This window comes from Psittacula echo, assembly GCF_963264785.1.
Source record: "Psittacula echo genome assembly, chromosome: 3".
Classification (NCBI taxonomy): Eukaryota; Metazoa; Chordata; class Aves; order Psittaciformes; family Psittacidae; genus Psittacula; species Psittacula echo.
This window is the reverse complement of record NC_137736.1, coordinates 109,638,542-109,663,449: the sequence shown is the minus strand read 5'-3', so window position 1 is coordinate 109,663,449 and position 24,908 is coordinate 109,638,542. Positions and strand designations below refer to the sequence as shown.

Here is a 24,908-nt window from a genome sequence, read left to right as displayed (position 1 = left end):
TACAGACTACTGGTGCATTTAAGGTTTACTACATCATGCTCAAGCTCCCATATTTATCTTAAGGCAATGAAAATATAACTCCCAACCACACTGTAGGAATCATTAGCCCTTCTTATCTGAATATCTGATTAATTTGTATATAGATGCACTACAGAAAATAGAAAAAGATGTTATGTAAGAAGGTAACACTCTGTAGGAAAAACTTAAAAAGAATATTCAGAAAGGATGCACCCACCAGATGCCAAAAGCATAAAATATGAAATGGTGAAACAAAATTCCTGAACAAGAAGTGGAGTTTGAGCTATTATGGGCATTGTGCCAGGGCTAAAACTGGGCTTGTTTCAGAAAACTACAGTCATGAGATGATGGGCTTTGAATGACTACAAAACAAACTTTCTTTCCCCAATTATATACACATAGGTTTGTAATACACATTTCCTTTATATAAAAGTTCTATATCCAAAATAACAGCAAATTTGCTAAAATGTTTTTAAGTAACTTGATCAGGCTCCAAATCTAAACCCAACACAGGTAAACATCCTTAAATCAAAATAAACCACTTTTAAATCTACTCAGCTTAATCTGGAAAACTAAGTAACCACTTAATTAAGATTAATGCGTACGTCCAACGCATACAAACTGAGCCAAATTATTCCTGCATAGGAATTTTAATTCTGGCATTTGTTAACTTCTGGCTTTTCAGACTAGACAAAGCTGACACAAAAGGAGAATGCTATTAAAAAAGAAGAGGATGAAATTTCTCCTTCAAGAACCAATCATTACCAACTGCAACCATTAACAGTGCAGGCCTCCAGTACCCAGTATAAGCTTATAATTAGTCAGAGTGCCATTATCCTCTACATGAAGTTACTAAAGAAAGTCAGAACAAGTTTTGCCAGTACATTTAACAGCTACAAACTTACAACAAAAGAATGTAGAGCCTCATGCTTCCTGGGTTCAACTCCAGGTTTTTAAAGAAACTGCATGGTTGTGGCTGTTCCCCTTTTCCTTATGCTCATCCTCACCACTGCTCTCCCTGTATTGCTCATACACTCTTCTCTCCACAAACACCATCAACATCCTTGTTATCTCCCTCTACCTACATTCTAAGTCTTGTCTTGACTTTTTTTTTTTTTTTTTTTTTCTCCTTTCTCTATTTCTTTATAAAGCCATCTGGCTCCTGCCCATCCTTACCTGCACACAGTCCATCAACACACTTCAACTCTTTCATTCTTCAGCATGAGCAGCTTGTTTCCCTTCCCTGGTTCCTAATTTCATAATCCCTGCCTCTCCCTTCTCAACTCTCAAGTCTTAACTAGCTGTTCTTTTTGTCCAGACTGTATAGACACTCAAGAAGCACAGAGTTTAGGGAACAGTCTCTGAGTTCCAGGCCTCAGTGTCACAACTGCCTGCACTGCCAGGAAAATCTTGTCCCATGTAAAAGCATACTGTTTTCTCAATGGTGGTAGCATACGAACAGTTTAAGGATGTAATATTTCTAGACATCCAAAAGGTGTTATAAACAGGATTCCTCCAACCAGCCACATTTCAGAAATAAAACTGTCTACAATGTAGCATTCATTATTAATGCTACACCGAATTCCCTCTTTTGAGACAATGATGTGGTGATTTAATGAACTTTCATTATTTCTGATTAGTGACATGTCACTTAGGACAGATGGAAATGGTCTGCAAACAAAGTTACTCAGAATGCTCTTTTGCCCACCTAAAAATTGCCAAAAATTAATGTGGAAATAAAAAGCATTGATTTTGCTGACCCATAAAGCAAAAAGTGTGATTCCAGACTTCAACATCAGATGAAGTAGTGCTATAATATATTAAAACCAGAAGAAACTAATTTGTAGAAAAAAATTTAGTTGGGGAATGGGTGTATGAAAGGAAGCATACGCTGCTCTATATATCACAGTGTAATCTAACAACACAGTAGTAGGCCTGAAATACTGACATCCTAATATTCATGAACTGTATGTCTCTAATCCAGTAAATTTAGAAATAACCATTAAAAAAAAAAAAAAAGTAGAGTGAATTAAGTATGAAAATAATTATACTTTAAACATAATTCTAACATTTCTGTGATCATTCTGGTGAATTTTTTAGGGAAAAAAAAAAAGTTGCATTTTGTCTTTTTGGTGTGTCTTCTTTTCCACAAACTTCCAGGTTTTTCTTGCCAGCTTTTACTGAAACTTCTCCTTTGCTTTCCCCCCCAACACTCATATGTAGTGGTACTGATTAAGAATCTTGGATGCTTACTTCTCCTGCAGTTTCCAGATTATTTAGCTGCCGAACTCTAGTAAGTCTCTATAGTACCTATAAAAACATTTATTTAAGTCTTGTAACACAGCCACAATTACAGCATCTCCATTAAACCCCAAGAAATTTCTGGTAAAAGATGATACCTACCTATCTCTCTCCCTTCTCCACAGGTATAATTCCACAGAACTTCAAACCAACACTCTATTGCTTCTACCAGGTGACAAACTTTCCTAAGCTTTTCTTTTTTGTTTCTAAACACAGCAGCTGACTGTTAACAGCAACTTACTAAAACGTTCACCTCAAGTAAATTGCCACCATGGAAAATTTCAGCACCAGTGCAAAATCTGGTGTGTAAAATTGCATTGTTGGTTGATTCAACAGGAAGCTTCAAGCCAAGCAATCACACTACAAGCAGTCCGGTAAGTTTCACAGTTGAGACAGTATTACAATAATCAAGTCACAGAGGAAACCTGAATTTATGAAATCAGTTTAGGAACTTAGCTACACACCTTATAGCTTTAAAGCTGCCAGAAACAAAACCAGAGAGGGCAGCAACAGGCTTCACTCTCTGTCAAAAGTACCCCTTATCAAAATCAAAACTGATGCTCATATTCCAGCCACAGAATAGCAGCAAAATTCCAGTTACAAAAACAGGCACATGCTCAACTTCATGATGAAAACTTACCCAAAATGTGTTTGCAAACAGCAAAAGGTGATTTTGATTTTCTAAATGATAAGAATATGTGCTCAGCATGCTGGCGTTGCTCATTATTGACCATGGAAGGTGGTGCCTGCGAGAAAAAAAGGTTAAAAAAAAAAAAAAAAAAAAAGTTATTTAAGCACTAAAACCCGATCCCAATTGTAAATGTATGAGCAATGTCATGAACTTAAAAATATCTGCCTTGTTGAACATCAAAACCTAGTATCTCTTTGTAAAACCACCTGCTCTCTCTCGGTCATAGCCTCTTATTACCACTGTGTACTTATATCATGCACATAAGTGTCAATACTGAGACATAAGGCAGAAAGTGAATAATTCTAAGTATTGTGCTCCTAATAACACTTCTGGAGACAGATAGAAGACCTAAATTCAATCCAAATCTTTTTCTACTCAAACCAAAAATCTCTTTGCACACCACTAAATGCTGCTACACGCTCCCACGGTTGTGGAAATAAAGCACTATTTTTTCTGCTGTTCTACATCTGTTTTAAAATACTGAACTGTAGAGTAAATTCAAGGGATTAAAAAAAATATAAGTCTTGACTACGTAAATGACAGTAAATGACTATGAGTATGTTCTAAAATAAAAGTATTGGCTGTAACATGCTGCCCTCTAGTGTTTAAGATTAAAGTTGACATCCTAAAGACAGCGAGGAATCTGGCTGAAGGCAGGTCAGCCCAGGCTACGGTGGCTCCCCAGGTGCTTATGCCCACCCTTTTATATACCCATCCCCTTGCATTATGAGCACCTTGGCTGCTCAGTTAACACCTGCTGCTCCACTACTGCTGAAATCCAGCTCCATGGTGGTTTCTACCTGAAAATGAATCACAGGTAAAGCATGAAACTATGCAGCAACGTGGATCACTGTGAGGTGCGATACTGCCTACAGAGCCCAAAGAGAGCTAACTGCCTGCACTACAGCCTCGTTTCATTGGGCAACCCCAACATTTCCTCTGCTGCCCTAGGTAAAAACCCTGCAGAAAACATCAGCTGCTCACAACACCACAATGCTCTCCACTTTTGCTGCTAATATCCTCTGATTCCTGCTATTTGGGATTTATCTGAGAAAGCACACAGCACAAAATATTCTTACAATGGATTGATACCACAAGGCAGCATAAGCCGAACTGGTGTGCCTTTGAGAAAGAAACATGCAAACATAGACTCGTTGCATACAAGCTGCAGAACCAGACCAAGGTGAGAGCATAGGTTACTGAACTTCAGCTGAACTCCAAACTCGAAATTCCAGTCCTGGTTTGATTTATACCCACTGCTTTGGGAATAAAAGCACAAAGACCTCAGCAAAAAGATCAAGAGTTTTGTAAATAAAACATATCAAATCTGATTTAATTCTCTCATCCGTGACAAAACACAAGACAACAGAAGATTTAAATATAAGCAGATAACACCACAGATTAAAAGTCAATAATCTGAGTAAATTAAGCAAGGGAAAGCAGGCTGCTGATTCCTGGATCAAGAAGGTCCCACTGAACAGCTGTGCTCCTCCTTGCACAGCAAACTTCTGACACTCTGAACTTTTCCTGTGTAGATATGATGAATGCCTGTGAGGGGACCAAAATAAGTAGCACAGGAAAGTGCCTGCAAAGAGACCCAGAATACATGCTCTGTTCCTTCACAAATCTGCTCTGCTCTACACTTAGTTTGGGGGCAGAACTCCCCAGGACAGCTCTTACCAGCTCTGTGTGCAACATCACAGTGTTTGCCCGGACACCCTTGTGGGCAGGCAGCAGTTTGTGTTAGGTTGTGCACACACACAGACAGCAGCGTGCTTTCAGCTCATGCCTGTCTTTGCGTGCTGGGAGCAGTGTCTCAAGGGCTAAGTCAGCAGGTTGCAGGCAGATGCATGCACAGAAAAGCTTTTAGATATTTGGGGTATTATGCACTGCTGAACAACTGAGACAGAAGTAAGTTGCATGGCAGCACCTGAATCCTTCCAGGACACTGAGGTTCAGTGAACTCCAACCCAATGCAGAAATCCAAACTTTAATAACTTTTTAAGCAAATGTAAACTTGTGAAGAAGCAGCCTCACCAAATCTGGGCATGCGACACTTTCAAGATAAAAACTCAGTTCTTCTGCATGCAGCCAGCCATCAGCAGGAACTGTTCGCAACCTCTCCTTGCTTTCTGCAGTCTGAAGGACAGTACTTCTGTGTGGACTCTAGCTACATTCACTGCAACAGAGCCAGCAGCTGTACTGAATGCCAGGAGAGTAGTATGAGCAGGTTATCAAAAATGCAGGAATGACCTACACAGCAACACCTTCACATGCACTTCAGTCAGCGCTATCATAAATAAACCAGACCAAACAAAAAAGCAGTCCCCACTTTTCCCCCATTGTATGGGCAAGCATTGTTGCAAATGCGGAGAACAAGACTGGGGAAGTGATCACTGAAAAGCATCCCACCGAAGGCAGGTTATTTTCTTCTGGATCAGTTCGCCAGCCTGGCTCACCAGATGCCAGCACAGAAGGCTGTGCTAGCATTACATAGAACATAGCAGCTGGTGATATGCTGCTTTACTCAGAGCCAATTACCATTTAAAGTGCATTTAATCTACAGCCTGACCTGCAGCGCAATAACAGGAGAATACTCTGAAGTCTCTAGGCACACACAGCTTTAGTCAATGAAGTTTCATGAGAACTAAGAAGCAAATTTCTTGAGTTATTTTAGTAACTCTCTGTTATCAAAAGGAGAGATCCCACTCTCTTCCTGCTCTCACCTGCATGGTCCTGTCGCCTCCTTGCATTATCCCATCTAACAACCATCTCACACAAAAAAAAAAAAATAAAAAAATGGAGGGGTGTGGGGGAAAGAGATGACAAGGGGAATGAACAATGAACACTCTTTTGTTACTTTAATCTTCAAGAAGTCAGACAAGTGCTAGAGCCAGTGCAACGACAGTGAGAAAAGGAGTGGAGTGATGCTGCTCTTTCAGCAGCACTGACCTTGCAGCTCACAGCTCTGCAGTCTCATAAAGCCTCACTAATTAGAGCCACATTAGAAGGAATCCTTTGGGTGTGACAAAGCAAAACATTTTGGAAGTCTGGGGTCATTTATATTCACACTCCTAGAGCAAGAGCAGCAAATCATGGCTACCTCATCTTGAACTAATTTTGCATTAACAAAGAATATTTCAGTTTGTCATATAGAGATCGTATCTATTTTCAGTGTTCTGTAATACTTAAGGGTACTTTCAGGGACATCAACAGCAAATCATGGCACCATTAAAAGAAGAACCATGCCAAGTGCAAGGTCCTACACCTGGGTTGGAGCAATCCCAGGCACGGCTACAGGTGGGGCAGAGAAGAGATTCAGAGCAGCCCTGCAGAGAAGGACTTGGGGGTGTTGGTTGATGAGAAACTGAACATGAGCCAGCAGTGCGCGCCCGCAGCCCAGAAAGCCAACCATATCCTGGGCTGCATCAAAAGCAGCGTGACCAGCAGGTCAAAGGAGGTGATCCTGCCCCTCTACTCTGCTCTCGTGAGACCTCACTTGGAGTATTGTGTGCAGTTCTGGTGTCCTCAACATAAAAAGGACATGGAACTGTTGGAACAAGTCCGGAGGAGGGCCACGAGGATGATCAGGGGACTGGAGCACCTCCCGTATGGAGACAGGCTGAGAAAGTTGGGGCTGTTCAGCCTGGAGAAGAGAAGGCTGCGTGGAGATCTCATAGCAGCCTTCCAGTATCTGAAGGGGGCCTACAAGGATGCTGGGGAGGGACTATTCATCAGGGACTGTAGTGACAGGACAAGGGGTAACGGGTTCAAACTTAAACAGGGGAAGTTTAGATTGGATCTAAGGAAGAAATTCTTTACTGAGAGGGTGGTGAGGCACTGGAATGGGTTGCCCAGGGAGGTTGTGAGTGCTCCATCCTTGGCAGTGTTCAAAGCCAGGTTGGATGAGGCCTTGGGTGACATGGTTTAGTGTGAGGTGTCCCTGCCCATGGCAGGGGGGTTGGAACTAGATGATCTCAAGGTCCTTTCCAACCCTAACTATTCTATGATTCTAAGTAAAATTTTACAGGAAATATCCCCTTATGCTTACAATAACTAGAAAAGAGACCTCTAACTTTTCTACTTCTCTGAAGTTTGATTACAGGAGACCTCTGGCACCCTGGAAACACACGACACATCATATTCCTGTATTAATTTTAAAAATTACAATAATTTTTATTTTACTTATTTTATTTTAATTGTGCACAACAATACATTATGCACTTAGACCCTCAAAACTGTCCAGGACAGACAAGTGCAGCAGGTAAGCTTTAAACTATATAGCCACCAGAGGGAGCTTATAGCTTACAGTCCACTGCCTTCACTGCATTCCAGCAGAGGTTATCTGGTACACTGGAAGTAAAATACTGCTAATATAAGGCTTTAAAGGAAAGCACAGCATAGAAGCATAGAATGGTTTGGGTTGGAAGGGACCTTAAAGATCATCTTGTTCCCCTGCCACGCATATACATATTCTGTATACACTTTTTGCACCTAAAAAACCACCAACAAATAAATCAGTCCACTGTCAGGAGATAACCTGTCTCAGCTTACATGGGCATAACAGCAATGTGTATTATTTTGGAAGGACAGAATTAGTTTTACACAACAGTTCCTAAGTCAGGTTTTGCCTTCCCTGACTATTTGATCAGATACTTTCTAAAAAAACACCCACAAAACTTCCATACAAATACCTTTTCTTTCCAGTTTGGAACATGATAAAAAGAAGTGGACTCAGCTTTCCATCAGAAATAAGCCTCTCCCAATGAGTTCGAGGTCAGCACACGCTCTTAAAACTTCCTTCTCCCCTTTCTCACCATTATGAGGATGTTACAAGTAACCATATCACAGATGAAGCTCCATCTTCCCCCCTCCCTACTAACAAAACAGGAGGTGCACCAACATTGTAGCAACTGTTTACCTCTGGCAATCTTAGTATAAGTGGTAATCCACTGATCTGAAAAATGCAGAATCTTTTTGTGCCTGCAACCATCCTTTTGTACTATGGGAAGATAAAGAAAAGCACCTGAAACAGCAGCACCATTTAATTCCATAAGTTTATATACTGCCACTTATATAAATGGTGATACTTCCTCTCCAAAATAAACCATCTTTGTTTCTTTCTGATATAACACAGTTTCCTCATTTCTAACTTTCATTGTCTTTTTCTCTGCTCCTCCCTTGATGGTACACCATCAATTATTCACTGATGCTACAAGAAAGGACAAAACAACTGGAAATGATTAAAAAGGCTAAAAATTTGGCATATGTTACTCAGGCAGAAACTGATTAACACAAACAGATATTACAAATAATTTTAAATATAAATTCATAGTGACACTCAGAAAAGAAGTAGATATGAGAAAGGGTTGGACCAAATGTCATTCGAAAAACACACACAGAGCTAGGAGGCACCTGGTGAATGTACATATGAAAAAATAAGGGGTAAAAATAAGGGGCTTGAGGGCTCGGTTTTGTCTTAAATAGAAGCAGTAATTAGATGCATTTAGCAAATCTGAAGTTACACATACGTATTCAGAACAACATGCTTAGTACAAGCATTTCTTACCTCAGTAACATACCTTTAAAAAATATATATGTAATTACGAGTTGTCACGATGGAGAGTGCCAAGCAATAAAGATAACAGAGCCATAAGAAAGGTAGCAAATGGGTTGCAAATAATCAGATGCTCTCCTCATAAGACTAGAGATGAAGTCACCATGTATATGCCAATAACAAGCCGAAGAACTACCACCACATCTATATTTGAAGTGGTGTCTGCTTTTTTTGCTCCTTCCCCTGACTTCTAAAAACAGGTTTTGCTTTAAAAAATAATCAGAAGTATCAAATCCCTCCCCCAGGTGATTCTGTTCAGGCAGTTTCATGTTGATGATCACAGTCATATAAAATACAACATTCTTTTATTATATACTAGAAGTGACAATATTTTCTTAATGGTTTTAGATGCCAGAAAATACTACTTATTGGTCACTTGTGGACAGTGACAGTATCTTAAAATTAACAACTTCTAACATTCAAGTGACATTATTATTAAAATCAATGATGGATTAGGTTTTTTTATTTAAGTAAGATTTAGTCAACTAGTTTACACTGTTATCTCTGCATCTACTTTTATTAAGAAAAATCCTCCCCATGATGGTGTATAAACATAATGAAGGATGGGATTAATGGCGTTCCCATTTGCTTGCAGAGACGTTTGCTAGAGGCAAAGTCCGATTTTTCATAGACTTTTGCTATGGCAAGACAGCACTGAACAAACTGAATTCAGCATCTTCCTACAATTATACTGGGGAAAATCTGCCTATTAGCAAGTCACAAAGAATAGTTATGCACTCCTCCAGACTTTGCTGGAGTCTGCACCGGAGTGTTTTCAGCTGACACCCACACTATTCCCACCTACAAAAAAAGTCCCCTATGAACATTACAGTCCAAACACCAGTAGGATTATGGAAAGACAAACATGCCTGCTAAGAGAATTTTCTTGGGTTTAAAAAAAAAGAAGATCGAATTGTTTGTACCTGCTACTACTAAAGCCAAGAAGGAACTTTCTTGCCAAAGGCAATGTTTATGTCTACAAGTAAAGTACATTACAAACTTGACAAGGGTAGAAACAAAAACTAGAGATTTCTACTGAAGTGTGACTCAAAATCCACCACAAACTCTCCAAACCAAGCCTCATCAAATACATAGGGGAGTCTTGCCTTCCCTGCAATCAAGAGGTAAAATAAAACTATTCTAGAACTCTGGTCTGTGGGCTGTTACCAGCTTATGAAAAAACAATTAACCCACATCAGTTGTTCGTCAGAATGGTGTCTAGACTGCAGAGAGCCTGGAAGCCTAACAGAGACAAGAATAAGAAACTGAATCTCTATCAATATATAAGGATGAACACAAGCCACCACAGATGGCAATGGTACCATTGGGCCTGGACCTTGCTGACAGCCACCATCAGGCAAAACATGCTCAGAGAAGCAAGGAATAAAGGAAGCCCAGATGGTTTGCCAACATGTCCCAGCAGGCAGGGAAGCCAAGAAACGGTGAGGCATATGCAGAGAAGAAAGATCATGAGCGAACTTGAGAAGCATGTGCAGAGGAGCACCATGTGATGGTGATAAGGTAGCTGAGGAGTATGGGGGAAAAAAAAAAAAAAAAAATCAGAGAAAGAGGAAAAAAAATGTTATCAAACACAAGGACAAGCAATAATTTTTAACTAGTGCACATACTACATTTAGGACAGCAAAATATATTACTCTACCCACATAAGCAATTGTTTCAGCTGCAACATACTTGAATAATCAAAAGTTAAGAAATTTTAACTTACTGTGCTCTTCTAAGATGCAGAAGCCCTAAAAACAGATTTCTGTATCTTAAATAACAAAAAATACCTTAAGAGAATTACTCCGCAGCAAATTCTGCTATATAGGCAAGTTACACAAAAGAATCAGATTCTCGGAATAAGGAGATCCCTACTTTAACTCTACCAAAGTCACATCAAGCAGCATGCCCAAAGACCACATCTCCCTGACTTCTGTGGAAGTCACAGGCCTCCACTGCAGTTTTAGCAGTAACACTTTTCAAGTGTTTAAGTAAGTTTTTTTCCTACAGTGTATCACAGCACAGTCACTTGCCTTATTAAAATAGCTAATCAAAGAGATCAAATACAGAGGTCAGACACAGACAACTGAATGATTAGCCACACTTTTGTTCTCAGCTATTCACTCTACTTCTCTAGCAGATGCTGATACCTAACTATGAAAGGATCCACTCATGAAGCAGATGCCACCAGCCGACAATTCAGGCTACATGAAGATGCTCAGCTCTGCAGCATTCAGCAACTGCTTTACGAGTGGATCAGATGTTCCTGCCTTGGGCACCAGGCCAGAAGGCAGTTTAGACAACTGGTATCGATAGAAGCTTCTGCAATCCAATTCAGATCTGTCATTACATGACTGCCAGAGCCTACTCAGCTTGAGTAATAGCTAAGTTACTACAGAAAACCTAGCTAGTGTAATAAACAACTTCAACTATGTGCCCATTACTTCCATTGTACTTGTTTTTCAAATAATCATTTAAGCTAGAACAGTAACTCATTTTCCAACTTAAAAGATACTCAAAGAGCATGCCTAAAGATCCGTAAGAAAGATGCAGTAGATGGCATCTGACCAGACCTGCAGTAGAGACAACATGGTGAAGATTTAAGTCTTCCTGAACAAAAACTTCTCTTAAAAAAATATCTTTCACAAGAGTAATTGCGATTTGAATTATTTAAACCCCCAGGTGCCCAGTATTTTTCAGTATATATTTGGAACAAATGCCTCCTACACATCTACTCACTCACATATTGCTTTCACGCAGAGACTTAAGCGGAGGGAAAAAAAAAAAAAAGACGACTTTTTTTTTTTTAATCAGATTTTGCTTTGTATTTTGGAGCTGAAGTACTTTATTTAGTCTTTTGCAAGTAAACCAGGAGATAAATTGTGGTCTGAGGTAAGATCTACTCTCAGTTCTGAAATGGTCTCATATAAGATACTATACATATATGTGGGTGTATATATATCTCTCTCTCTATATATATATATCTACACACACATTAATTGACTAGGGAGCCAGAGTAAATCATTACCATCAATACATTTTCTGAGGTAAGACTTCCAAGATAAACAACAAAAACTATCAAGATTTTACTTCTCCACTAACAATTTAACCCTTGAATATAGACTGGTATGGCTTCTCCACTGTGTCCTGGGTTCAGCAGTAGCAGTCATTTTTCTTCTTAGTAACTACAGCAGTGCTGTGTTTTTGACTCTCGGCCAAGGAACAGCGCTGATAACACTGATGTTTTTAGTTATTGCTCAAATGTTTAGTCTGACCAAGGACTTTCTGAGTCCCATGCTCTGCCAGGGAGGAGGGGAAGCCAGGAGGAAGCAGAGACAGGACACCTGACCAAAACTAGCCAAAGAGGTATTCCATACCATAGCACGTCATGCTCGGGAAGTAACTGGGAGTTACCCAGAAGGGCTAGTTCGCTGCTCAGTCGGGCTGGATATTATCAGTCTGCAGGTGGTATTGTATTCTCTTCCCTTGTTGTTTCTCTTATCATTATTATTATTGGTGGCAGCAGTAGTGACTTGTGTTATACCTTAGTTACTGGACTGTTCTTATCTCAACCCGTGGAAGTTACATTCTTTCAATTCTCCTCCCCATCCCTCTAGGAGCGGGGGGGGGGGGGAGGGAAGAAAGAGGGGGGAGCACGTGAACGAGCTGTGTGGCTGGGTTTAAACCACGACACACTGACAGTACCACTCATTTATACGTACGATACATTTTGTGTTCACTACACATGTGTATGTACACATACAGATACATGATTCATGGCAACCAGCCTGCAAAGGAATTGCCTCCACTGGTCATGTCTGCTTCTCCGCATCAAAACAGGCACCCAAGATCTGCTACTTGAAGAAAAGCGGGTAGAACTTGAAAAGCAAAAGGGAGAAAGATAAAGTGGAAAGAAAGCAGGATCATAGAGAAGCAAGAAAAAAGAATAGAGGATGATGAAGGTATAGCCCTCAGGTAGCTGTAATATGACACTGACAAACAGATGTCCATAGCTGGTCTACGTACCTATGTAAGCTCTTCACCCACTATCAGCTCTGACTGTTGTCAGTCTCCTCACACAATTCATTTAGGACTTTCTCTTTTGTGACTACAGTGCCTATTGCTCAACACGAAAATCCACAAATTCAACTAAACTAACAGGACATTGACTCATGCCACTGAAAATGCTCTTCTGGAAGCATTAGGTGAACAGGATCTGCCCAGACTCCATCCATCCTACAAAGGACTGTTCCAACAGAATTTGGAAAAAATACGGAATTCTGTGTATCTCAAGTCAAACTTGTCAGTGCTGGACCAAACTCACAAAGACCCATATGAAGTAATCGCAAAACCAGCACACACAATTATCTCAGAACTTACATACACTACAATCAAAATCTGGTTTTCTTTTTAAAACTTAATGCTTTCTTCATAATTTCTGGGTTGAGAAAAGGTTTTGAATTGGTTTCAAGAAAATTCAGTGTAAAGTTAAATAGTCTTACACTTCTGTAAGTTTAGACAATGAAAACCAGGATGCATTTTACCCATTACTGGAACATGGAAAAAATGTATCTAGAATTGTACATATTTGAGAAGGCAGGATGTCATTTACTTGCACCTTGTTTCACTACTTTGTTCTGTTCTTGCAGATACAGCCTGAACCAGGTTACCAAAGAAGTCACATATCTCTGCGTTCACCCTCCAATACACAGAGGAGCAGACACACAATACGTATTTTGAGAAATCCTCTTCCAAGAAGCATTTTTTTTTTAACGAAGATTTTTTTATTCCACATACACACATTTTGGGGTTGCATTTAGAAGTGATAATTTTGAGACTCCCTTAAAGTTAAGTGCCTGAGTTCAGTCTGAGAAATCTGCGTAAATTAATGAAGTCTTAAGTTCTGAACAGTCACAGGGCTCCACATACTTACTGAAAAATGACTGTGACAAAATGTGGTCACCATTATATATTTTATTCTCAGCATTGTTAGAGGGAATGTTATTGTAACATGAACAGGAGAACAGCTCCAGAAACAATATTGCCATTTCTTGTGATATTATAATTTAATATTTATATATTCCCCACTAAACAATTCATTATCCTGAAGCTACCCAACATCTGTTCTTCATCCCACTTTAAACAACCTCACAAAGTAAAGGCTTTGCAGCTAAACCTCCCTAATTGTCTCAGGGCAAAGCATATTTGGTTTTTGGGTTGGGCTTTTGCTGTTGTTGTTGACGGATAAGGAGAGCACTATTAATGTTTTCTTCACTAGGGAGGAGTGTATGTGTTTTGTAAACCTATTTGCACATTTCCTCAATAACAATGCAAGGTGTACCCATACGGGAAGCTATCCAAAAATAATAGTTGAAAAAAAAGTCAAATAGCAGCATTATTAGCAGAGCAAACAGTAGAAGTCAGTGACTGAAGAGATGATAAAGCTAAACTAAACATGAACAGTTAAGACCTTAATTAAAAAAAACCCAAAAAACCAACCAAACAAAAAACAACAAAACATAATTATGATCAGTGCAGAAAACACCCAATGCTCTGCTTGCACGTAAGATCAGTGAAGTTTAAAGTAATGCTTTTCAGCCACTGCTTTAACAACACACAAATTCAGCTTTAAGGCACCTCATATCAAACCAGCATCTGCAGCTGCAAAGGTGAACATACGTCTCTCCCTATCTCCCTGTCAGGGCTGCAGTCCTGTTGCAACTGAGATACAGACCCAGTCTCCCATTTGGGCATCTCCAGTCCCTATACACATCTATACAGAGAGATGCTGTGGAGGAGTCCCCATGAAATCTACCAGTCACAAATGTGCAAAATGTAGCTTTAAGATGAGGGGTGTAACTTAAGAGGAAACTCAACAGAGTTGTAAGGTGAAACCCACAGCAGGCAGGGTCTGCCAGTGCCAACAATGTCTGAGTAAAGTCATGGCAAGACAACTGAGGAACTGACTTATGGGCTCACGTGATGCCAAGACCACTGACACAAGCCCAAGCTATGATATGAAGGTATGACTTCTTTTGTGCTGCCATGTGACAGAAAAGTGGCAGTTGTGCAGTAACCCATCAACAAGTGCTTAATTGAGCCAGTGTGGTTTGTGTTTGTACAATTGTTTCTGCTGTTTGTTAGCTTTGATACTGTTTGCACATCATCACTAATGCCACAACAATAGTTGGAATATTGTTTTATAATAATAAAGGATGGTATAATTCAACTCTGATTGTCATCCAACTGCACCATTGATCTCTCTACAAACATGACTACATCCAGAGCCATGGATGCCCTGTGGCACAGGTCAATGCACCAGCCTCTGCAGTATGCCCAGCTACTGGATTTTCAGACTCTAGTATTAATGAAGCTGTAAACCTTGTTTCTGAATTCTACAAACTGCCTCTGCCCTCCTTCACTCCAATACAGCCTTAACATCATTCTACAGCAACACCCTCAAAACATCAGCACTCTAAGCATTACTATCCTCTCTTACCAGGAAGACAGAATACTTCACTTAAGTACACAAATAGACAACTATCATGTTAACTTTTCTGCAGCTCTTCCCATTAATAGATTTCAAAACTCATTTATGAAGGATGCTGATATTCTTTTCCTTTGTTACAACAGGACCCTAAGCCTAAGTTGACATAGATCCTATGACTAAGTTGATATTAGTGACCAGGGGCTGCCTCTCCAGAGCTACAAGACTGTGGCTCTTCAAGAGGCAATGCAGTGACGGATAGTTTCTTCCTCTCCTTCCAACCATGTTAATTCCTCTCCACTCCTAGACACACATTATTACCTCATGCTAGCTTTGGCAGCTGGCAGGTCCTTCCATTAGCTAGTCCAGCTCACTAAACTAGCAAATAATCAATCCAGTAAAAAGACAAGTAATGTTTTTCCTCAGCCACTCACTATTAGGCTGGCTTAGGCTTCTGTGAAAACTTAGCCTATAGCCATGTCACACTTGCAAGCCTGGGAATCCAGGTATGCTTCACTTTGGCCAAGCCTTTTGAAATCCCAGGAACACCTGTCATACACAGCAAAATTCCACAGCAAAATACCTTTCAGCACTTTCATTTCACAGCCACAAATTACTTCAAGAAAGCGTTTAGGAGACAATGGCGTAAGGTGTATTTTCAACACTACAACAGCTGTGCCTCCACCATTTCCACAGCTTGCACATAACACAGCTCTACTACATGATGGTAAATACTGACATTCATAATTTCAGCACAAACCATGATAAATCTTTAGCCTTTCTTCACATTCACTTTTATAGTTCTGTAAATTTTCAATCTGGTAGGTATCACTAAACAAGCTTACCTGACTTCTAGAGTAACAAAAGCAATAAAATGTTCATCCACTTGCTTCCATATTAATCCAAATTACTTCAAGTGTATTTAAGAAAAAAAAAAAAAAAAATCCAAGCACAATTTCGATCTGAGGACAAAGTCTTCTATCTCCTACTTCTTAAGGTATTTAACAGCATAATTTGACCAAAGTTTCTTTTAGGAGCATAGTCAAGCCTTTTCATCTCAGTCAAGGTAGCAAAATTGTTTCTAATGTAACACAGTGAAAACCACCTGAATTAAAAAACTTTTTCTCCCTGCATCCACTTCTAAATCCAGCTCACTATGCAGCTACTCAGGTTGGTGTACTACTACTCTATGTCTTGGCAGAGCCAAAGGCAGCACTATACAGCTGCCACTAATCATTAAATCTTAAAAGTCGGAAAGTTTGGTGTTTTTCTTTTTGGGAGGCAGGGAGGGAGAAGAAGAGGGACCATTTAAAATGCATGCTCCTGCCAGTTTTCCTCTATTTCTTAGAATCACTATTTGAACAACTAGTCCCTATTCAACAAGATGTTTTGGCAGACTTTAACTAGATGAAGAACTGAAGATTCATGTCAATATCTCCTACAGCTCAGATCTGGCACCCTCCTTTGTACGACACCTCTCCCAGCATGTATGTGTTTTTATGCAACCCATACACCCCACTATGCATCAAAATTGCTCCAAATGTTACCCCATTCTATCTATCAGGTCATTGCCCCAACACCGGCATCAGTTCCGCTTTGGTTTGTTCTAGGGAAGCTGAGAAAAGCAGAAAAGAAGATAGGTACAAAAAATACCATTTTCCTCTGGAAAAATTGAACATGGTCATCAAAACCCAGAATTCCATCCCTACAGCAAACCAGGACACAGAAGTGGAGATCTTTTATATACCTAATCCAAACATACTTTTTATTACCAAAACAATGCCAGAAAATGATGAAAAGGAGTATTTTACTTAGCTGCTTGTGACAGCATCAGCTCAACTTAATAATCAGGAGGATTTATTCTACCTCTCCATAGGGAAAGCTGTTCATTAACTAATGAACATAGATTAGCATAACAACTATAAGACTCTTAGGAAGCAGGTTAAAGGGAAGATAGCAGTAGGTACTGCCAGAAGAATAATCCAGATGGAGTTACAGACTAATGAAGCTCCCCAGCAGACAAATCTAGCAGCAAGACACACAGTATTTCCATTGACAACTCAGAACAAAATATACAAATATGCCAATGAAACAGTGATATGTCAGATGAATGTGAAACATCATCCTGATTCAAAAAGATGAATATTCCCTCTACAAAACAGCCACAGGAAACAAGCTCTAAGCATGAAGAATCCCATTTAATCAGATGCTATGTTTACTTTCCAAAGATACCAGAATCTCTATCAATCCTCATATTCCTATTCCAGCTCCTCACCCTTAGTTTGGGTATGCTCCATGCACACTTGTTCTCAGCTCCCAAATAAAAGTTTCATTAGCATACTGCACACTGCACATACTTATCTCTCAAGCTGTAATCTGAACTGTGTGCTTGTAAAAAGCACCAACCATACCAGTTCTTAAGGAAAAGGAGGAAAAACTGTACATACACATGATGGACTGTAAATTACTTGATACCACTCCAGAAAGTGATCTGGATAACTTGGGCATAGTCCTCTGAAAATATCACCTTGCTGCTCTGAATAAAAGAAAATCACAGTATTAAGTGCTATTAGGAAAAAAATACAGAACACCAAAACTTTACAACCATCTAAAATCCTCAAGTACCCACATCACAAAAGAATGCAGTTCTGGCCAGCCCATTTCAAAAATGGTATCATGAAAAGCTACAGAGGAGTACAGAAATGATTAGGTATGTGGGGAATCTCCCACACAAAAAAATGACAAGAGTCTTCAGTTTAACTAACAGATGACTGAATGATGCAGTATCATAGAAGAAAAATTAGAACAATGATCAGGCATTTCTTATAATTCAAGAAGGAATTAAATTATCAAACAGCAGGCTTCTCTCAAAGAAAATAATGTGGGGTTTTTTTCCAAAATCACCTGTGAAACTCATTACTATCAGACAAGTATAATATAAATACTAAGAAAACAAAAAATATAAATGCATTCCAGAAACAACTGGACAAATTCATGGAAGAAAAGTGGATCAACAATTATTAAACACAATGACGCTACCTTGAGCTCCTGAAATTGCTAATTCAAGTAAGGCAAAGTGCACACTAGTGAAAGGATTATTTTTCATGCCCTTTCTCCAAATCAGCAGTTAGAGACCATCACTGGAAACAGAACTCAGGTGGGCAGATGTCTGGTCTAATCCAAAGCTGTAACATAGCACACAGCTTGTTTTGCAGGGTAATGACGTGGAGGACTTCAACAAATCTCAGCTTTGGAATGATTTATTTGTCTGATTTCTTCCAACAGGTAACCGGCCATAACAAACCAGAGCTAGTCCATCTCTCCCTTTCACCCTTACTATTAGTCATGCTTCACAGGCTGAAAAAACTGTCCTACAAGACAGGTGGCAATGAGAAACTGAACTTCCTCATGGAAGGAGGATTGTCATGACCCTGAAGTCCAAGAAAGACAGGTAAAAAAAAGCCAACCATACAAATTGTTGGGGTAGATGACATAAACAATTTGGTCTTGGAAGTTAGGGATACTAACGTGCTCCCTTATGCTCTTATTCTATAAGCTTATTTCAACATCTGAGAGGTTTGTATGACCATTGTCAGACTACACTGAAACCTCCCCCAGAAGAGCAGAATAAGTCACAAACTAAGTAGTACCCAGAGAACTCACCACCACTCCCAAAACAGACCACAGCTTACAAAATAAAAAAAAAAAAATAAAAAAATAAATAAAAAAATAAAATAAAAAAAAAAAAATTGGCTCAAATATTCTTGAACCTGTTAATATACCCAGCCATACCACATAGAATAGTTTAGGATGACAGAGCCCTCTGGACCTTGCTTCGTTCAACCCTGCCACCACCCAAAAGAGAACTTGTTTCAAAGTTAGATCAGGCTCTTCAGGGCCTTGTTCAGTCAAGTGTTAAACACCTCCAAAGCTGGGAGATCCCACAGCCTCTCCAGGCAGCCTGCACCACTGCGTTTACCAACCACACTTACTGAGGTGTTGTTTGTTTCTTTTTTGCCTTCACTCCAGCTGGAATTTCCCTTTCTGAAACTTGTAACTTCTTGCTTTTTCACTGTACACGTCTAAGAAAACTGTACAAGTAGATTGGACAGTGAAGGTATATGATACACTTGAGCCAACCTTACAGCTCACCACTACTAACAGTAGCAGACCAGCCCTGTACATGTCCAACAATCTTATTTCAGGTCCCCCCTCCTGGGCTAGCCCTGCAACCTAAATGGCTCCACAGATAGCCAATTTGTCTTGCTAACCTGATAGAAATCCATTCGCTTCTTTAATTCCTATGTCATCTCAGCAACATTAATAAGTTCAGCACAAGGGAGAAAGTGAAGCTGTAGGTAGGAACAGAGTACCCCTTTTTGGAGGGGTGAGGACAATAAGCTATAACCTGTGAATTTACATTTAGGTGTTACAGCATATCATCTGCTATAAAATTTCAACCTGGTCTAATACACTCTAATCATTAACTGAACAGTCTTACTCATGCTTCCTACTTCATCTTCTCACCTATGGGATGTCATTTACATTTCTTTCCTTAATAATGCAACCTATGTCTTCTGTGATGCATGAAGACAGCTATTAAGACAGTGCTTAACTAATTACATTCAGCATTAATTAGCACCTCAGCTACAGAGAACATAATACATAGAAACCCTATACATTTGATTGGGGGATGCCATGCCAGTTGGAAATGGAGGAGCAGTAAATTCATTTGACTCATACAGATGCTTGGTCTTCACCAAGCCAAAGCCACAGAGATCAAAGGTGTACATCAGCCTGTGGCACTGAAATGCCATACACCATTTTATGACTTAAGTTACAATGTACCATGGGGACCTTACTTGAAGTAAACACATTTAGCTTTGCTGGAGAGGAATTAAGCACCCAAAAAGCACATACTTCTTTCATATAGGAAATGCTCTTACACACACCAGAGAAAACTGTCACAGGACCAGCATTCAAAGTTGTATTTGACAGCTAATGACAACTCAAGTTTCACCTTTTATAACAATTCAACTTACAGCAAATTTCAATGATTTCCCAATCTAAGCTTTTTGAATGTTTTGAACCTTTTAACAAAAAACTTGTTAAAAGGTGTTACTGGTAACAAAGGAAAAGCATTTGTATACAGCTGCACTTGATGAGACAACAGACCGACTCTAGTTTTCATACACTGACCACCAGAGTTTGTAGAGTCCATAAAAATCAGCAATTTATGAGATCAGAGCTAGCTTATCTCTTATCTGACATATAAAAAGCAGCTTTCCAAAGGAAAATTTAACTAATCCAAAGCAACAGGAAAAAAAACAAAACAAAACCAAAAAAACACTTACAAAAGATACAGAGAGCTCACAGTAACCTATACTTACCCTAAAAGAACACATTCAGGTTTTTTTATTAGCATGTCTGAATTCCTCTAGTCCATTAGTCTCCTCAAGGCTCAGTATTTCAGTTTGAAATCAAGACAAGTATCACATAAACCACCACCACTCCCTGCTCCATCCTCAGACACACTGCATCACCTTTGATGCCTCCCCAGCCATCTGTATTTTGCAAGAATTGCTATTGTCTCAGCTGCCACAGATCTGCCACGAGAAAACCTCCCTGAATCCCTGCACAACTCCTTGCCCAGTTGAAACCTGCTGCCACCTATCGTTAGACCACTCACAGCTCTGCCCTCAGCCATCACTTCAGGTATGCCTCCACTGCAAAGTGCCAGGCTCTACCCAGGATCTCCATTACTTGCACAACCCTCTCCCAAGTACTCAGATTTTCACATAAATACCTTTCCAAGTGATCCCACCAGATCGCTTCATCAGTTCACACCTCCAAACTGCCTCACACAGCTACTTCCTGCCCTCAGCCCAAAGCAGACCTTTCACCAGATTTTACCAAACAGTGTAAATTAAGATCATCACTGTTCAGGTTCTTCCACAGCTGCTAGCGAGGAAGAACAGGAGCAGTGCACACAATCCTTTCAGTCTCTGTGGTCTCACATCTGCCTTTGTAAAGCACCCGGTTAGCTGCACTCCTCCTCTCCTCCACCACTCCAAAGACTTGATGATTTTTGAGAAGGAGCACAGAGCAATAACCTTAAACAGTTCTCACAACTCTTCTACAGCCAGCCCAGTTCAAAGCCTGATTATGGATCTTTAGCCTCAGTGATACCTTTACTAAATATCTGTTTTCTCCAGAAGAGCCATCTAACTAATTCTTGTCAGTTCAGTATTGCCTATGAAATTTCCAAGAGCATCTGTGGAAAACGGAAAAGAACAAGAAAAAGCTAATGATTGCTGCAAGTCAGTTTTCATTCTGTCAGAGACTGGAGGGAGAGAGGAAGCTAGGAATTCAGCAAGGATCCCAACAACCACATGCCTGCAGAACCAAGACGTATTTTTACCAGCAAGTTTAGCACCTACTCTTCAACAGAAGCACAAATGTTATCATAAGAGGCTCACATCTTTTCATTGTATTAGCACTCTTATTTAACTCCATATTAAGTTGCTTTTCCCTCTCTATGCTAGCAAGGATATGCTAGGGAGAGGATGCCAACACAAGTAATGTTAACTTTTCTAGCACAGCTACAAAACTTTGGAGATGCCACCTCACGTGCTACCAGTTTGATAGCAAAAACTACCTAACCGCCAGCTTCCTTCCACACACGTGTTGTGCCTCATAATACTACTCATTACAGATTTCCCCTACACAGTCAAACACTGCTGGTAATTTCAGCAACTGCGTTATTTTTAAAACTGAGATACACAGACATTACAAGAAGGTGCAATAATGTGCACAGTTATGTTTTGCCAAGGCATGCATGACCCAAAGGCAGCTCACAGCTTAAAACGTATCACTGTTCATATACTTTTGAGAAGCTTTTTTCTAAAAGGGTTAGTGCTCGTTGCTAAGCTATCCAACTTTACTTTCCCATTTGGAAACACAGTCAGTGGTTTTCTGGCTTTGATTTCACAACGAGCAACAAGCACATATTTTGACAAGAACACTCATGAGCAGAGCTAATCGCTTGTCACTTCAGTGAGGCTGCTTCAGCCAGACATCAAACACAATCATCCAGGATCTTGCCATTGATCAATTACGGATACCAGGCAAACTTTCCTACTGTTTGCCCTGTTCTTCTGAATTCTTTTGATGCCAACAACCTGCAAACCTTATTTCTGTTGGAATCACAGTTTGGTAAGATAAACTTTGTGGGGAAGGTTTTCAGCTGAACATTTTTATAAGATCTAAATCTGTAAACGACTAACCTGTAAACGACATAGCCCAATATACAGCTTTTCATGCAAACAACTTTTACAAGGATGTGTGACTAGGATGTTTTAACACCAATGGTCACTACATGCATTCAGCTCCATCTCGTTTCTGCTCTTTGCCGCACGGGCTTTCTTTTCCACGCAGTCATGGCAAGCGGCACACAACACATTCACAGTGGCACAGACAGTTAACTGCTAATAAACAGACCAGGACACCCAGTCCCACTATCCGCTTCGAGGCGGCAGCACCGTGAGCTCTGGCCGCCCCGCGCTACTCCGCTGAAAGGAAAACTCTGGAAGGGAGCGGCGCTGGGCCCGCGCTGGGCGGCACGGAAGAGGTGGCCTCCGCGCTGCCGCTGTTGCCTCACTGCCCGCGCCGGGCCGGGACCGCACAGCGGGCAGCACCCCCCTCCGCCCTGCCTCCGCCGCGGGAAGCGCCCCGAGGCCCAGCTCTCGTGCCGGGAGACAGTTGCCCGCCGGCAACTTCGGTAAAGGTCTCCGCGGCGGACAATGGCGGTGCGGGGGTTCGGGGCGTGAGGGGACAAGACACCCCGCCGGGACGGGAAGCCGGCAGCCTGCCCGAGACAGGGGCAGCGCGGGCGGCACATGGAGGACCGGCACGGCGTGCGCGGCGGGGGCCGGCCCCAGCTGCGGAGCGACAAGGACAAGCAGGCACAGCGGAGGGGATTCCGGCCGGGAAGCGGGAAAAGGCGCGGATGGGGCAGCGAAGGCACCGCGCCCCGGCGGTCCGCGCCTGAGCCCCGCGCCTGAGGGGCGAGGGCGGCGGGAGGCTCCACGGCCGGCGTGATCGGAGACGGGAAAGGGAGCGGGGAGCGGCGCGGACTGTCCAGGCGCGGCGCGCCCCGCCTCACCATGAGCACTTTGGCCGCGTTCTCCAGCTGGGCGATCACCTCGGGGGCCCCCCCAGCCGCCGCGGCCGCCGCCATCATGGTCTCTCTTCAATGACGCGCCATGCGCTGCATTCTGGGACGAGGCGGCAGCGCAGCCAATCCCAGGCGCGGCCCAGCCCGGCTCGGCCCGGGCGGGGAAGCGAAGCGGCGCCGCAGCGTGTCTGCCGGCCGCCAGCCGGGGGCCGCGTCGCTGCCGAAGACAACCCCTACCCTGCGCGCCACCGGCCGCCTTCTTCTTCTTCTTCTTCCTCCTCCTCCTCCTCCTCCTCCCCACCGCGCGCCCTCCAGCCCCGCCTCCGGGGCGGGCCCGGGGCACGCGGCGAGACCTGAGGAGCCCCGGGGCGGGGCCCGGCACCGCCCACCGCCGATTCGAGGCTACCGCACCTGCCGGGGCCCGCGGCTGTGCGCGCCCCACGTGTAAGCAGAGGCGCTGCGAGCTGCCCCCGGCCGGGCTCTGCCAGGGCTGAGGCGGCAGCGGCGGAGGGCAGGGCGGGACGGGGGCGGGAACCTTGTTCGGATACCGCCCGGTTCGGTCATGTTTCTGGGGGTGGGCCGGTGAATTCGGGTGTTAGCGAGATCGCGCGAGCCAGTCGCTTAGAGGTGTTGGGGAGTTTTCTGTAGGGTGAGCGGGATTAGTCTTTAAATACAGTTTAGAAAGTGGTGGGGAGTGAGAAGTTGGCCAGTGTCTTTACAAATGGAATTGCCAAGGCTTAAAACTGATCTGAAATGCATTTTTCTCCACATAACTCCATCTTGGGGTCACGTCACGTTAGTGGATGTGAGTTACAAGACAGCATCGCCTCTGAAAAATGTGCTGGAGAAAACACTGTTGTACACCTGTAGGAGCAAATGCGCTCTGTGCTTTTGCCTGTGTTTCAGTTTGGTTTAGGAGTTTGGCTTTTAATAAAATCTGATGGTTTCCACTTCAGTTTGCACTGGGGCAGGCTTGGAGCCTTGATACCTTCAGATGAAACTAAATCAGAAGATCTGCAAATGCCAAGGAGCGTTCAGCGTGTACATCAGGCTGGATCTCCACAGTTAGCCTCGTACAGCACGGGCCACTGAGCAGCATCAGATCCGCTACACCACTCTGCTAGCAGTAGGTCTTTCCAATGAGGTTTCTCATCCTGCCAATGTCAACCTTGAGGTGATATTAACTGATCTCTAGTACTGACCTTATGCAAAGTGTGGGACATACCAGCTAACTGAGCAGTCTGATTCAAGCCTTCAACATTCACAGACTGTTCAGGTAAGTTGAGTGTAAATGTGCAATGTTTCAATGCAGCTGATACAATGTAATAGCCAAAGGCAGAGGACAGGATCAAGGAAATGGAATAACAGCAAGGCTTACCTAGGAAGTAATGTAATTCATGCTAAAACATTAAATGTAGTTCAGGGTAACATTCAATTCACAGCTGAAGAATGTGGGGAGATCAGCAGGGCTGTGTTGAAAGGAGAGCTGAGTATGAAGAAAGTTGAACCAACAGTCAGAGATGGAGGGGTTCAAAGGTAGTGAAAGTGTGACAACACACAAATTCTGAAGTGTTTATTGGGCAAACAGTACAATGAGTCTTGCTTTCAAGAACAGTAA

General features: G+C 41.8%; 1 protein-coding gene across 2 annotated transcripts in view; it reads right to left on the bottom strand.

The window, feature by feature from the left end:
* XPO4 (exportin 4) overlaps positions 1 to 23,414 on the bottom strand; it is a gene marked incomplete at its 3' end in the record, with an annotated part of 71,982 nt that extends 48,568 nt beyond the window's left edge. For both annotated transcript variants that reach the window (XM_080614337.1, XM_080614338.1), the window contains exons 1-2: positions 23,279 to 23,414; positions 2,960 to 3,065 (exon numbers count right to left, since the gene is read on the bottom strand). In XM_080614337.1, coding sequence (XP_080470463.1) covers positions 2,960 to 3,065; positions 23,279 to 23,356 — 184 coding nt within the window. In that variant the 5' untranslated portion in view covers positions 23,357 to 23,414. The remainder of the gene's footprint in view (positions 1 to 2,959; positions 3,066 to 23,278) is intronic.
* Between the last annotated feature and the right edge of the window lie 1,494 nt (positions 23,415 to 24,908).